The sequence below is a fragment of the Balaenoptera physalus genome (assembly GCF_965194825.1).
Source record: "Balaenoptera physalus genome assembly, chromosome: 17".
Lineage (NCBI taxonomy): Eukaryota > Metazoa > Chordata > Mammalia > Artiodactyla > Balaenopteridae > Balaenoptera > Balaenoptera physalus.
The window spans coordinates 84,230,866-84,245,493 of NC_138895.1; the positions used below are offsets into that span (position 1 = coordinate 84,230,866).

Consider the following 14,628-nt stretch of genomic DNA (forward strand, 5'->3'; position numbering starts at 1 on the left):
CTCCCCGCCTGGCCCTGTCTGTCTGTCATCTATCTTCTTTCCTCACAGGTTTCCTCCTTCCTTCTCCCTGAGGAGTTCTCTGGTTTCCCCCCACCCCCCCCTTCTCTCTGTCCAGAGGCCTCACCAAACGCCCTCCCCTGGGGCCATCTTGCAGTTCTGGCCCTGGACCCCGGCTGGGGGCCTGAGGGCTCTGGGAGGAGAAACCTCTTCCCCTTCCCCCAGCTCTCCCCCTCCCTCCAGTGTGCCTCGCTCCCTGGGGCCTCCTGGACAGTCAGGAACCTTCGTGTTCCAGAGATCTCGCCTCCGCCCTCACTGTTGCCCAGCCCACTGGGACCGCCGTCCTGAGTCCCCAGCCGCCCTGGGAGCCCTCGGGCTGGGGGTGTTGGGGCGGAACTCCGCTCCCCAGGAGAGGCGGCGTCGGGGCTGAGTGGGAGAGGGTCTCTAAGGGGATGGGGAGGAGAGGATGCAGCCCAGGACAGGGAAGGCCCCGTGGGGCCCCAAGGGAGACGTACGTGCCCCAGGTGGGACGGGCAGCCTGGCCCCGGCCCCGGCCCCGGTGAGGGAGTTGGGCTGAGGCCGGGTCCCGGCCGGGGTGGCCCCTCCCAGGGGCAGGGCGTGGGCGGCAGGGCCCAGGGCAGCCCTGATGCCGCCCGCCCGCCGTCCCGTCCGCAGGGCATCGCTGTGGAGCTCCTGCGTGGTGCTGCCGCTGCTGGCGCTGACCTGGATGTCGGCCGTGCTTGCTGTCACCGACCGCCGATCCGCCCTCTTCCAGATCCTCTTCGCCGTCTTCGACTCGCTGGAGGGCTTCGTCATCGTGATGGTGCACTGCATCCTGCGGAGAGAGGTGGGCTGGCGGGCGGGCGGTCAGCCTGCTCCAGGCGCCACCTCCCCACGTGCCAAGGCGGGACGGTTCTGGGAGGAGGCCGGCTAGCGGGGAGGGGCCGCTTCCTTGGCCGGGACTCTTCCGCAAAGCTGGACTGGGGTCCAGCACGCGGCCAGGGCTGCTGGGAACGGTCACTCGTTAAGGTGACAGCTTCTTCTAGAAGACGCCCTGGTGCCCCGCGCTGGCTCAGACCGAGGTAGCGGGTAGGCTCTGTCCTCCCGGGGCCCAGGGGCATGGGAGCCGCCGGAGGTGGGAACAGCTCTCGTGGCAGCTGAGACTCCCGTTCTGGCGTTTTCTGGGCTTCTCCAGGAGGTGCAAGAGAAGGTTTTTACCAAACCATCCCGACTGCCCCCTGGCCAGTAGCAGAGACTCGGGATGGGCCCCTATCTGAGGCGGGTGGGAATGTGAAAAACCATGTCTCTGGATGTCGGCGCGTGGGAGCCCTCTTCAGGGTCGTGGGGAGAGCAGGGGGGAGCACGGGGCAGCTGAGGGGCATGAGGCCGGAGCGTCCCCGGGTGCTGAGGGAGAGTCTGGAGTGGACCACTGGTCATCTGTCTGCTGAGGCGGCGCTGCCCACCCAGCCTCCCCCACCTGGAACTTCCCGTCCAGGGGGTGGACGCCAGGGCCCTGGCCGGGGGGCCTGCACAGCTGGAGATGGGGCTGCTACGCTGGGAACAGCTGAGACCCCCCGGCTCACACCTGGGCGAGACGGGCCACCCCTCTCCAGGGGCTCCCATTGCAGGAAGGACAGGAGGAGTGAAGACCTGACGTTTCTCATGTGGAAACGGCGTTTCCACCACCTGCAAATGTCCAGTCGGTCCCGAGCGTCCACTCTCAAGTCCTGAGGACCTGAGGAGAGTCTCCCCGGGAAAGCCGCGGATCCGCCAGCACCGGAGCCACGGAGACGACCCAGGAGGAGCGACCTAACAGACCCACGTTGACGCCCTCGAGACCCCGGCCCAGCACCCTCGTGCCCCCAGCCCCCGACCTCCTCGCATTAGGGAGCCTCAGGACAGCCCCCGAAGCAGCTACTGCCTGCTCCCCTTGGACAGACGGCGGGGAGGGGGGGCTGACTCAGGCTCGTGGTTCTCGGCTGCCTCGCTTCTGTGAAGCAAGACCGGCAGCTGGGACAAAAGGACACCCCAAGAATGGAAAGAGAGCCTGTAGGAATTACAAGAGCAGAAATGGAAATGCTCAGTAGACAGGGCAAACCGAGGCCGTGTCCCTGAAAGGAAGGAAGGTGGAAATCAGAAAGCAATTAGAAGGTGGAGCCGGGTGAAGGAGCCCCGAGGGAGAACAGGAGGTGCAGAGGGAGGGCTTGCCGGGCGCCAGCATGGACGCGGGGGTGTCTGGAGCACCGGGCCGCTCCATCGGGAAACGAGAAGGTGGGGTCGGGATAAAGGCCCCAAGCACGCCTGCGGGGGCTGGGCCAGAGGACACGCAGGCCAGACTTCTCCGTCTGCCCTCTATGAGCTCCAGGGTCCTGTGTGCAGGGGCCGCGCTCAGGGGCCCTGCCACCTGGGCCGGCTCGGCCGTGCTGGGGAAGATGGGCCAGGAGGGGCAGACAGAGGCCGGCCCCGTGGGCACGGACCGTTCCAGCAGGTGGACAAGCAGGGTCCTCGTCTGCGCCAGAGGAGCCTGGATGTCCTGAGGGGGGCAGAGTGGGGACACTAGGCATCGGGGAACCCCAGCTGCTGTTCAGGCCAGCGGAGGATGTGCTTTCATGTCTGCCGTCCCCTGGGTGGAGGCCCACCCCTGCTGGGCACGTGGCAGGGCTTAGCAGGTGTTTGCCGGCCGGGTCAGCGGGTGCAAGGATGGGAGGGAGGCACGCCTGTGGTGGGTGTGCTCTGAGTGTCCGGGGCTCTGAGGCCAGCAAGACCCTGGCCCTGCCTCTGACCAAGTCCCTCACAGCAGCACAGGCTCAGTGGCCGGGGTGAGTGGGAAAAAGTCCGGGGGTCCATGGTGGGTCTACTGGGAGCCCTCCTCTCAGCTCTCCCCACCTTCACTCAGGACGCCTCCTCCAGGAAGCCCTCTGTGCTCAGCCCACCCCACCCTCCGTGCTTTAGCAGCCTGCACCTTCGTTTATTCCGTTTGCTTCCCTCCGTGACCTCTGAAGCATGGGCTCCCCAAGGACAGGCACTTTGCTCACTGCTGCCCCCAGTGCCTGGCGCTGTCCATGGCGGGTGGAGGTGCCGCCTGTGGCTCTTGCCCGCGTTGACCAGCAGCATCCCTGGATAAGCGGGTCTCCTCCTCCTCCTCCTCCTCCTCTGGCGGCTCCTTTCTGTTGACCAGCTCTGGGCTGGCTGCTCGCGTGGCCCCTCGCTTGGAGCCTCCCTTACTGTCCCCTCTGAAAAGTCCGAGGCCGTGATTGTTCATTTCCCTTTGATGGAGCACGCCGCTCTCAGTGATAAGGGAGTGGGGGCCTGACCCCAGCTTGCCCCGGACATTCAGGGATGTGCAGGTCACGGTGACTCAGGACAGGTCTGGACACCAGCTGACCCACTTAGGCCAACGGCGGGCTCTTAATGAGATTCCGGCCAGGAGGGCCTGCAGCGTATTCTCAGGGGCCCAGAGCTCTATGTTTTGGAGTTTTCACCCAAAACGGGCATAGAGAGGATCTCAGAGGGCAGAGGAGAGGCTGGGCCGCAAGGCTGGCTGCTGGCAAGGCTGCCCCGAGCCGCTGTCCCTTTTCCAGCTCGCAGATGGTCCTGTGCCCTTGGGAGCACCCCCTCCCCCACTGCAGGCCCTTCCCCGCGGCACGTGGCCCGTGTGCATCCGGGGCAGGGCTGCCCCTCGCTGAAATGCCACCCTGGAGGGACTCGGCCTCACCTTCCTGGCATCGCGGTCACGGGGGGCGGGCTGGCCGTCGACCGCCTCTGCTCTCCCTCCCCAGGTCCAGGACGCTGTGAAGTGCCGCGTGGTGGATCGCCAGGAGGAGGGCAACGGGGACTCGGGGGGCTCCTTCCAGAATGGCCACGCCCAGCTCATGGTAGGGCTCGGGGCCGGGACACAGGCTGCCCCTGCTTGGCACCCCCACTGGGTGTCTCCAGCAGCCCAATTAGGAGGACCTCTGAGCCCAGTTTAAGGTTGGGGAAACGGAGGCTCGCCGAGGTGAAGTCCCCAGTCCAGGGTTTGGGGATGGACAGGATCCCTTTGGGGATGACAAGGGATCTGGGCGGGGCTGGCATCTACCCCAAGCTTACCCCCTGGTACCAGCCGTGCCCTTTGGCCAGACACCACTCTCTGGGTGTCCGGCCCTCATCTCGGCTCCTTCCCACCTCTGTATGTCTTCCACACTTCTCATTGCCCTCCACCTGGGACGGGCCCTAGCCTGTCCACTCACCCCCCACCCCACCGTGGCCTTGTCCTCAACCAGATCCTCTAAGGACCTGACTCCCTGGTCTTCTGGCATTACACACACTGTCCAGCCCCAGGTACTGCACACCCTTGTCTGCTCCTGCTGCCCACTTTGTAGGTGTCGCCTCCTCCAGGCAGCCCTCCCTGACCCCCATCAGGCCACCTGTTCAGATCTTGGTAACGTCCTGGGGGAATTCCCTGTGCTGTCATTTGGTGCCTGCCCCCCGCTGGGTGCCCCCTGGCAGGTGGGAGGTGCTCCTTCAGTCTTTAGGGTGCCGGCCACCTCATGACGGTTGTAAGGGTCACAGGCAGGGCCTTGGCAGAAGCCAGCGGCCAGGCTCAGGGAAGCGTTTTCAGGGGTGAGGCAGGGGCCCACAGTGGGAGGAAGCCAGGTTCTGGACCTCCTGACACTTACCCTGGCCTGATCCCTGACCTCTGGGCAAAGATCTTGCGATCTTCCCGACAACCTGACGTCTGCGTTTGCCAGGAAGGAACTTCCAGGCTTGACTAAGGGCCCCGCCATCCCCTGAGGCCCCACAGTCCCTGGAGAAGGCCACCACCCAGCCTGGGGTGGCCCGAGCTGGGTTCCCCAACCGGCCGAGCTCGCTGAGGGCGGGGCCGAGGTCACCCACTTCTGCCTCCCCCAGCTCCTAGCCTGAGACAGGGCAGGTGCTGCAGCAGGGACCACGGGCCCTGCTCCAGGGGCAGCTGGTCCCGCCCTGGCACTGGACATCTGCGTCCCGACCCCACTCTGCCTCTGCTGGGCCAGCTGGCCTCCATTTCCTCGTCCCCAGGGCTGTGGTCAGGACCAAAGGGGTGACGTGGGACAGGCCCCCCTCCCGGCACATCAGTGGGTGGTGGCCTGGGCAGCAGGGGCTCTGGCGTGGGGCCCTCTGTGTGTCCCATTGGAGGGACTTGAGGCCAAGGGCATGAGTGAGCTGTGCCTAATCCACGGATGCACCGGAGGGAGAGCGTGCTCACACGGGCGTGCACATTCACATGCCCGCAGCTGTGCACACGCGGCGCACAGGGGCACGTAGGGGTTCGCTTTGGGTGAACACGTCAGCCCACGGGCACCCTTGAGCCTGTGGACACCCTTGGCCCTCAGGAGCGTGCGCGTGTGCGCACACACACGGCATCACACGCGCCCCTCCGAGGTGTGGCTGCAGCTTCAGGGCGGCCCTTGCCCGCAGCCTGCAGGCAGCGTGGTGCGCGGGGCAGCAGCCCAGCCCTGCCCGCTCGCCTTCGGGCTCACTCTGCCCCGTCTCTGCCTTGCAGACCGACTTTGAGAAGGACGTGGATCTGGCCTGTAGATCAGGTGAGCGCCTGACAGGTGAGAGCGACAGGTGGCCCTTCCCCGGGCCCACTGCCTTTTCTTTTCTCCGTGCGTCTGTCTGCTTGTCTGCTTGTTCGTCCTCATCCCACCCCCGCCAACCACCTCCATGCCCCCCATCCCCCAGCCGCTCCCCTGAGGCTGCCGGCAGGTCTGTGGGGCAGGAGTAGAAGCCTCCAGAAGACTGTCCTGGGGCTCAGGCCTGGCAGGTGCGCGGGACGTCCGGTGGTGGTGGAGCCCTTAGCGCTGGAAGGAACCACCTGGGGCCTCCCCCGCCCCAGCCCTGGCCCGCTCCTCTCCCTCAGCGCGCCCCTAGCCCTCAGCCCTCCAGCCTCCTTGTAGGGGCAGTGAGGCTGGGCCAGCTCTGTGAGTCCCGGAGCTGCCCTGCCCCCCTGCCCCTCCTCCACCCCTCCCCCACCCTGCCTGCCCTCCCTCAAGGGCCCATGTTCTGTGTTGCCTCCTTTTCTTCACTGTTACTCCAACCATGGAGGAGGGGTTGGTCGAGCTTTCAGATTGGGGGCCGTTAGTGGAAGCAGGAGGAAAACAGTGAGAAGGACCCACTGCTGAGCCCTAGGCTAGCCATGAGCTTCCTGGAAGCAAGTGCAAAAAGGGAATCAATTGCCTAATAAAAGGAAGCTGCCCAGGCATCATTTCTTTATGAGTCAGGTGTTTGGGGCAGTGAAAGGCAGCGTCTGGGGCTGTGGACGACTAACTGGTTTTGGTTCCTCTGGTCTGTCAGATATTTGTGGAGCATCTTTTCTAGAGATAGCCACGGGGAGGGGCTTACAGCTCTGGGTGGGGAGTGTCTGCTGCTGCCAGGTGGACCCCAGGAAGCCTTCCTTGAGGAGGTGACCTCTGGCTTGGGCTGGACGAGAGGTGAACAGAGCATCTTTTCTGCCCCATCTTAGTCTTGTGTGCTCTAGCCAACCTCCCTGAGAGGAGAGGTGACCCCAAGACTTAGGGGCCTTTGGGGGCTTGGGCCCAGCCCTGTGTAGTACCGGCCTCTCTGAGCCTCCAGTTCCTTCCTCATTAGTAACATGGCCCAGCCTGGCCCTTGGCCTCGAGAGGAGCGAGCGGCCGGCAGCTGTGGGTGGGGACCACAGACACAGCCAGTGCTGGGTGGACAGAGGGCAGGGACCAGCACAGGACAGCTGGGGGCCCCGGCGAGTGCACAGGAGGCCTGCAGCTGGATCTGAGCAGGGAAGGCCCACAGGCCTCAACACTGGCTTTGACGTAGACAGCCGGAGGGAAGGGACACACAAGGGAGAGGCAGCGAGGGAGGCAGCCTTTCCTGACCCTGACCCTGACCCTGATGCGAGGGGCGGGAAGCAGGTTTGGCAGGGAAGATGGTAGGTTCGTTGGGCCACGGGGACTGGGGGCAGAGCAGGACTGCAGACCTGGGTGCTGGTGTTGGCATCCGGAGGGTGGAGAAGAGAAGGGGCCCGAGACCCCTGGCCATCGGGGAGGCGGAGGAGGAGGACCAGGGCGGGCAAGTGACCGGTGGCCTGGGCAGCTCGGAGGGTGTGTGCTGAGGAGGTGGGCTGCGGGGAGCAGCTGATGAGCGCTGGAGGCCGGGCGAGGCTGTGACGTGGGAGCCTGTCCACCCAGCAGTGCCCGCGTGGGGAGGGGTTCCAGAGGATCAGCCCTGAGGGGGCTGTGGGCTGCAGCTCCGGGCCCTCTGCAGGCCAGTGGAGGCTGAACTGACGGGCAGGGGCGAGCCGGGCGGTGGGCAAGCCTGAGCCCAGGTCGGAGGTCCAGGCAGCCTGGTCCCCATTGCTGAACAGAAGAGAGGCTGGGCCCCCGGGAACGGCTGTCCCGCCCGCAGCGAGGGGCTGGGTCCCCACACTTCCAGGCGGCCCGGGCTGCCTCTCACTTGCCCTTCCCAGCTACTGTGGGTGGAGGTCATTTGTCCTCTTGTGGGGAGGACAGAGAGGCACCCCTGCGTCCCAGCCTTGTTTGAAAGGACAGAGAAGCACCAGCTGCTGCAGCACCGAGCACAGGGCGGGTGCCCAGATCCGCCAGCCGGTCAGACCCAGCGGGACCCGGAGCCCCCTCCGCCTCCGGCCGCCCTGACCGTCCTCGCCTGTCCCCGCAGTGCTGAACAAAGACATTGCAGCCTGCCGCACGGCTACCATCACGGGCACGCTCAAGCGACCGTCGCTGCCCGAGGAAGAGAAGCTGAAGCTGGCCCACGCCAAGGCGCCCCCCAATTTCAACAGCCTGCCGGCCAACGTGTCCAAGCTGCACCTGCACGGCTCGCCCCGCTGCCCGGGCGGCCCCCTGCCCGACTTCCCCAACCACTCGCTGACCCTCAAGAAGGACAGGGCGCCCAAGTCGTCCTTCGTCGGCGACGGAGACATCTTCAGGAAGCTGGACTCAGAGCTGAGCCGAGCCCAGGAGAAGGCGCTGGACACGAGCTACGTGATCCTGCCCACGGCTGCAGCCGTGCTGCGGCCCAAGCCCCAGGAGGAGCCCAAGTACAGCATCCACATCGACCAGATGCCCCAGACTCGCCTCATCCACCTCAACATGGCACCCGACGCCGGCCTCCCCGCCCGCAGCCCGCCCTCCCGCCAGCCCCCCGAGGCGCCCCCCGCCCAGCCCCCCCCGCCCCCGCCCCCGCCGCCCCCACCCCCTCAGCAGCCCCTGCCCCCGCCCCCCACCCTGGAGTCGGCGCCCCCCAGCCTGGGGGAGCCCGGGGAGCCCGCTGCCCACCCGGGGCCCAGCACAGGGGCCGGGACGAAGAATGAGAACGTCTCCACCTTGTCTGTGAGCTCCCTGGAGGTAAGGGCAGCCTGGGGGGCTAGCGGACAAGCGACAGGTGCATTGTGGGCACTGCGGGTTTGGGCGGTGGCTCCACAGGTGGGGCTGGCAGCCAGCCTCAGGGAGCCCTGGCCTGGGAAGCCCAGGGGCCGGCATCACCCCTGTCGGAACGAGTCCTGTTGGCAGGAAGGGAACCTGAGGCCTGTGCAGGGGAGGGCTTGCCTTCCCCTTCCCCTTCCCCTTCCCCTTCCCCTTCCCCTTCCCCTTCCCCTGCCCCTGCCCCTTCCCCTGCCCCTGCCCCTTCCCCTGCCCCTTCCCCTGCCCCTGCCCCTTCCCCTTCCCCTGCCCCTGCCCCTTCCCCTGCCCCTTCCCCTGCCCCTGCCCCTTCCCCTGCCCCTGCCCCTGCGGGCGAGTGGCAGGGCTCTGCCTGGAGGGGGCAGCATCTACCTGTCCTCCAGCCATGCTCCCCGCACCCCCGGGCCTGCTGGGCCACCGTGACTGGGAGCTTGCGCTTGTGCTGAAATGGCCACTTGTCAGGTGGTCGCCCTCGGTGGTGGTCTGACCCATCACATAAGGGCTCGAGAGCTTTCGGCCTGGGCACTGAGCTGGACTTGAAGTGGCTTGAGTCTAGTTCCTTCCATGGTTGGGCACTCACGGCAGCAAGGCCCTCTTAGACCAACCTAAAACCTGCAGTTGACCCCCGAGCCCTGCTCAGCCTGTAGCACAGGGGCTCAGAGATGGCAGGGGTGGGGAGCTGCCAGGCCCAGCACCCGCGGGGAGCCCCACCCTCCCCAGGCCGGGCTCCCACCTCCTGGCTCATGGCCTCTGATGAATGCAGCCCGGGGTACCAGTTCTGTGGCCAGCCAGCAGTGCCACGGCCCTGTGTCCAGGTCTCCTTGTCCCTGGGAGCGTGTCCTGGGCCGCCTGAGCTGGACACCCTTGCCCAGCCCTGGCACTGGCCTCAAGGTGGCACAGAAGGTGAATGAGGGCTCACCCACAGCCTGCCCCTGCCTTCTGGGTCCTTGGGCTTCTGTTTCCTTACGTCCAGTGGCCCTTCTTTCTATCCACCCTCTTCCTCCAGGGCCCCCGGCTGGGCTCCCGGTGTCTCCGGGCAGGGGTGGCCTACAAGGGGCTTGGGCACTGAGACTGATGGCTTCAGTGTAGTCAGAGGTGTGTCTCCCAGGGCTTGGGCAGGGGTGAGGGGGTCCCTGGCCTCCCTCATCCTCAGGCAGGAACTCGTGGTCTGGGGGATTTGGGGGAACTGCTTGCGAACGTGCACAAACCCCTTCTCCCCACAGCGGCGGAAATCGCGCTATGCGGAACTGGACTTTGAGGTGGGTCCTGGTGTCCCCTGTCCCAATTACCTGGGCCCAGGCCTTCCAACAGGCAGGGAGGGGCTGGGGAGGAGGACCCCGTCCTGATGGGGAGGCCAGTCCCCAGAGCCTACACTGGGCGGGGGCGGGGCAGGGCAGCCCCCCTCCTGGCTCAGGACCGCCGCCCCTCCTCCCCCTGCAGAAAATCATGCACACCCGGAAGCGGCACCAGGACATGTTCCAGGACCTGAACCGGAAGTTGCAGCATGCCGAGAAGGACAAGGATGCGCCGGGCCCCGACAGCAAGGTCTGGAGGGCGGGGCTGAGGGGGGGAGGGTGGGGCAGGGTCTCAGGGGCGGAGCCTGGGCGGGGCTGTGGGACAGCCCTTAGGTAAGCTCTTCTCTCCTTCCTCCGGCCCTACTTCATTCATTCATTTGTTCCTTCACTCATCCTTTCCCAAGGACTGGCCTGACCCAGCCCATGCTAGACCCTGGAGGGACAGGGCAGGTGGATGGGTCTGTCCCAGGGGGCCATCTAGAAGCTGGGTTGTGGCTGGGCTGGAGGAGCCTGGGTAAGGCCGCCCCCCAGCGGCGGGCAGCAGCCAAGCGAGGGGTGCTGGGTGGGAAGGGGCCTCCAGCTGCCCTTCCCTGCAGGCCACCCCGACTCACCCAACGGCAGGGGTCGCAACCCTCGCGCAGTCCAGGAAAAACTCTGCGCCCACGCTCACCCGTCTGTGCCGGGTCTCCTTGCCGCCCGCACCTGCCTGTCTGGTCCCTTCCTCACTGTCCGCCTTCTTTTCTCCACTCCCCATCTGTTCTGCTCTGTGTCTCTACATCGGGGCCCTCACCCCCTCCACTGCCCGCCGGCCAGCAGCCAGAAAAGCAGCAGACGCCCAACAAGCGGCCCTGGGAGAGCCTCCGAAAAGCGCACGGGCCACCCGCGTGGGTGAAGAAAGAGCTGGAGCCGCTGCCGCCATCGCCGCTAGAGCTGCGGAGCGTGGAGTGGGAGAAGTCGGGCGCCACCATCCCGCTGGTGGGTCAGGACATCATCGACCTCCAGACCGAGGTCTGAGTGGGCGGGCGGCGGCCACGCACCGGGCCACGGAGGAGGGATGCTGCTCTGCCCGCTCCCGCCACAGGACGGGCACAGACACGCTCACGGGCGGCGGGCAAGGCCCGCGCCCCGGCCTCAGGGCGCTCGGACGGCGGCCAGGCAGAGGCCCGCAGTGCTGGGACCAGAGCCAGACGGGACAGGAGGCAGCGGCCCCGGTGGGCACAGGGCTGCAGAGGCCCGAAGGTGCCTCAGACTCTGCCCTCCTCCGGCCCGGCCCCGGCGGGCGGGCAGGCAGCCGTGGACAATGGCCAGGCCGGGTGTGGCCAGCATCCCTGGGATGCCCACCTGAGCTGCTGCAGCAGAGGACCAGCCTGCTTGGCCTGGCCAGCCTGGCACCGTTTTTTAGACCCCCCCCCACCCCTCGGGAAGCAGCCAGCCCCCCACACCCTCCCAGGGCCCAGGGGCCCCTCCCCAGACCCAGGCAGAGAGCACAGCCTTCCCACCTACGCCGCCCCAGGGGCAGGACCAGAAGCCCACTCCGGGAAGAAGCAGGGGTGGGGAATCTATTTTTTCTCTCCTTTTCTTTTCTTCAATAAAAAGAATTAAAAACCCACGTCCTCACTGTGTGGCCCTCCTCTGTGCAGCACGCACGCCAGCACCCTGGCGGGCTGGGGGTGGTCTTTGCTGACCTCGGTCCGTCCACCTGGGTCGGGGAGGGCTGGGGAGGCCTAGTGGGCACCGCGCCCCGCCTGCGGTCAGGCCCGTTTCTGAGCCTGAGCTCTGAAATGCTCGCCCAGAGAGTGCAAGTGCGGAGTCCCGCCTCTCCTCCGTGCTTCCAGCAGGGGGCAGCCGAAGCCGCCGCAGGGAGCTGGCTGGGGAACTGCCAAGCTGGGGGGTGGAGGGCGGCTCTGCAGATCCCCTCCCCTAGGCTGTGCGCCCCACCCCGGGGAGCCCCAGGACCTCAGCCGCCAGACAGAACCCCTGGGCTTCGAGAGGCAACAGACAGAGGCCGCCTGTCCAAAGAGGAGGTGTGCAGGTGGGCCATTTGGAGGCCCCAGCACCCCGAGATTATGGGCCCCCAACCATGTGATCCAAGATGAAAACGATGGCAGGCCCAGCTGAAAGGCCGGGGGCACTGCCTGGCATGGGGTTCCCATGGCGGCCTTGCTCTCCCCATTCAGGGCTCAGCTTGTGGGAATCTCACCGGGCGTGGATGTGCCTGTGACCCACCCCCCATCCAGAGGCCTCACCAGCAGGTGGAGATGGGACGGGGAGGGGCTTGGTGGGTGCTGCCTCTGTGTGAGTGACCGCAGTGACCATGGGTGATCATGAATGACCGAGGATGGAGAGAGACACTGGTGACCACGCATGGCTGGGAGGGGCTGAGTGACCGTGACCGTGAGTGACCGCAAGTGGCCCTACATGAGTGGACAACAGCGAGGGAGGGAAGTGTGGTCACAGCAGCAGCAGCAGGAGGGCGGTGCTAAGCCCTCCGGTCACACACAGCCAGCACTCTCAGGAACCAGCGCTTCACCAGGGCACATAGTGTCTGAGTCTAATTCTCAACACTTCAAAAAGCCCAAACTGGTGAGATTTGGCAGCAAGACCTGACCCAAACTGAAGCTTCTTATAGCTCATTTGAACCACTAAATGCACGTATGCACATTTTAGCGCGTTCCCCCTGGGGTGTTCAGTGAAATCTCACCCATGCACTGTACTAGCTCTAAACCCAGGGAGTCCCCAATTCCAAGCCCATCTGGCCTGGGGTATTCAGATGAGGGCTGTGGCCTGTGCTGGCTTCCTCATCCTCCGGCTGTTACAGAAGGAAGCCAGAGGGTACCGAGGAGCAGAGGGTCCAGGTGGACGAAGTCCCGAGCCCCCAGCGACGCCCCCTGCTAAAGGTAGCACAGAGCACCAGGCCAGGGTCTGGAAGGCTGGGTTTCTGCAGAGGGCTCACCACCGTCCTTGTGGAGTGACCCGCGCGAGGTCTTGCCAGCTCCCTGACCTCCCTTGTCCTTTTCATGCCCAGCACCACATGCAAAAGAAAAACTGAAAGAAAAACAAAAAAGACAAGATACACTCAAACCACACACTCCCTGCATACAAAAGGAGTGACTCAGGTGGTGTGAACCGCTGGTGTCAGGGCTTGGCGTGGGACCAGGGTCAGGATTTAGTGAGAGGCCAGGCTCAGGGCTCAGTATATGACCAGGGTCAGGGCTCAGCATGTAACAAAAGTCAGGGTCAGCATGTGACCAGGGTCAGGGCTCAGAGTGGGACTGGGGTCAGGGCTCAGGGTGTGACCAGGGTCAGGGTTTAGTGTGTGACCAGGTCAGAATCATCCTGTGACCAGACTCCAAATTCCCCTCCATCCTAGGTCCTCTTTCCAAGAAGGCTGTGTCTTTCTGAGATAGGCCACACACCTTGTTCTGCCTGGGCCCCACGTCCACAGCGGTTCGATGCTCTGTGACAGCCTGGCATGGTGACCAGTCACAGAAGTTGCTCTCTGCTCCCTTGCTCTCACTGCAAGAAGCCTGCCAGGGATGTTCCCACAAGACTTGCCAAAACCCTCGGGCCCTGCCTCGGGTCCTCCATCACCTTCTGGAGGTGAGCCCCGTTCTGGGCAGCGTTTCGGGCCAGAGACCGTGAGGTGCTCAGAGCTGGGGCAGGGACCACTGCAGGTTTAAGTTTGCCTCTGTATTCATCCCGCTGTTCAGACTGCTGGGCTCCCGACGCGGGACAAGGGTCCTGGTGGCATCTGCAGATGAGGAAACTGAAACTCATGGTGGCGAAGGGATGCCGCCAGTGCTTCACGTGTAGTGAGGGGGGAACTGCGTCTGAACCCAGCTCTCCTGGTTCTAATTCCTGGATCCTCCCCTCCATGGGTAGATTACCCAAGGGCAGCCATGCCACCTGTCACTGGTGAAGCTGAGAACACCTCCTCTGCTACCTTTCATCTGCCATCAGCAGCACCACCATGCCCAAGGTGGGGGGGCTGAGTATGGTGGTGGTTACCATGACGAGCAGGAACATGGGCAGCCCAGGGTGGTGGTAACAGTTTTGTGGATGGAGCTGGAGGTCTTGGTGGTCATGACGGTGGTGGTGATGCTGCTGATGGTGGTAGTGGTGGTGATGGTGGTGGTGGCGGTGGTGATGGTGATGGTGTTGGTGTTGGTGTTGATGGTGAGAGTGTTGTGGTGGTGGTGATGATGGTGGTGGTGGTGGTGATGGTGGTCGTGGTGGTGGTGGTGGTGGTGATGCTGCTGATGGTGGTGGTGGCGGTGGTGATGGTGATGGTGTTGGTGTTGGTGTTGATGGTGAGAGTGTTGTGGTGATGGTGATGGTGGTGATGGTGGTAGTGGTGGTGATGGTGATGGTGTTGATGGTGGCGGTGGTGGTGATGGTGGTGGTGGTGATGGTGATAGTGGTGGTGATGGTGGTGATGGTGGTGGTGGTGGTCGTGGTGGTGATGGTGGTGGTGGTGATGGTAATCGTGTTGATGGTGGTGGTGGTGGTGGTGATGGTGATGGTGGTGGTGATGGTGGTGATGGTGGTGGTGATGGTGGTGGTGATGGTGGTGGTGGTGATGGTGGTGGTGGTGGTGATGGTGGTGATGGTGGTGGTGGTGATGGTGTTGATGCTGGTGGTGCTGGTGGAACTGCAGGTGGAAGTAGTGATGGTGCTGGAGAGTAATTTTGGTGCTGATTATGCCTAAGACGGCAGCCACCATGATCTATGTTGCTGATGGTGGGGCGTCTGGGATTGAAAACAGGATCTCACCAGGTCACCTTGTCCCCAGCGCTCACAGACTGGGAGCATGTGGAGGGTGAACGGGTTGATAGAGGGAAGGAGGGCTGCATAAGGACAGCCACTAGAGCCTCTGAGTCACCTGGGGGTGGAGCCACCAGGAGCGGCAGCTGCCAGGTGCT

General features: G+C 64.9%; 1 protein-coding gene across 6 annotated transcripts in view; it reads left to right on the plus strand.

The window, feature by feature from the left end:
* The window catches only part of ADGRB1 (adhesion G protein-coupled receptor B1), an 82,901-nt gene extending 71,582 nt beyond the window's left edge, over positions 1–11,319 (plus strand). For 2 of the 6 annotated variants that reach the window (XM_082433450.1, XM_082433453.1), the window contains 7 exons: positions 673–844; positions 3,777–3,872; positions 5,519–5,573; positions 7,669–8,357; positions 9,635–9,670; positions 9,852–9,956; positions 10,520–11,319. In XM_082433450.1, the coding sequence (XP_082289576.1) occupies positions 673–844; positions 3,777–3,872; positions 5,519–5,573; positions 7,669–8,357; positions 9,635–9,670; positions 9,852–9,956; positions 10,520–10,720 (1,354 nt within the window). In that variant the 3' untranslated portion in view covers positions 10,721–11,319. The remainder of the gene's footprint in view (positions 1–672; positions 845–3,776; positions 3,873–5,518; positions 5,574–7,668; positions 8,358–9,634; positions 9,671–9,851; positions 9,957–10,519) is intronic. The other 4 variants (XM_082433451.1, XM_082433454.1, XM_082433452.1 and 1 more) reach the window with 3 other exon arrangements.
* Positions 11,320–14,628: the final 3,309 nt, after the last annotated feature.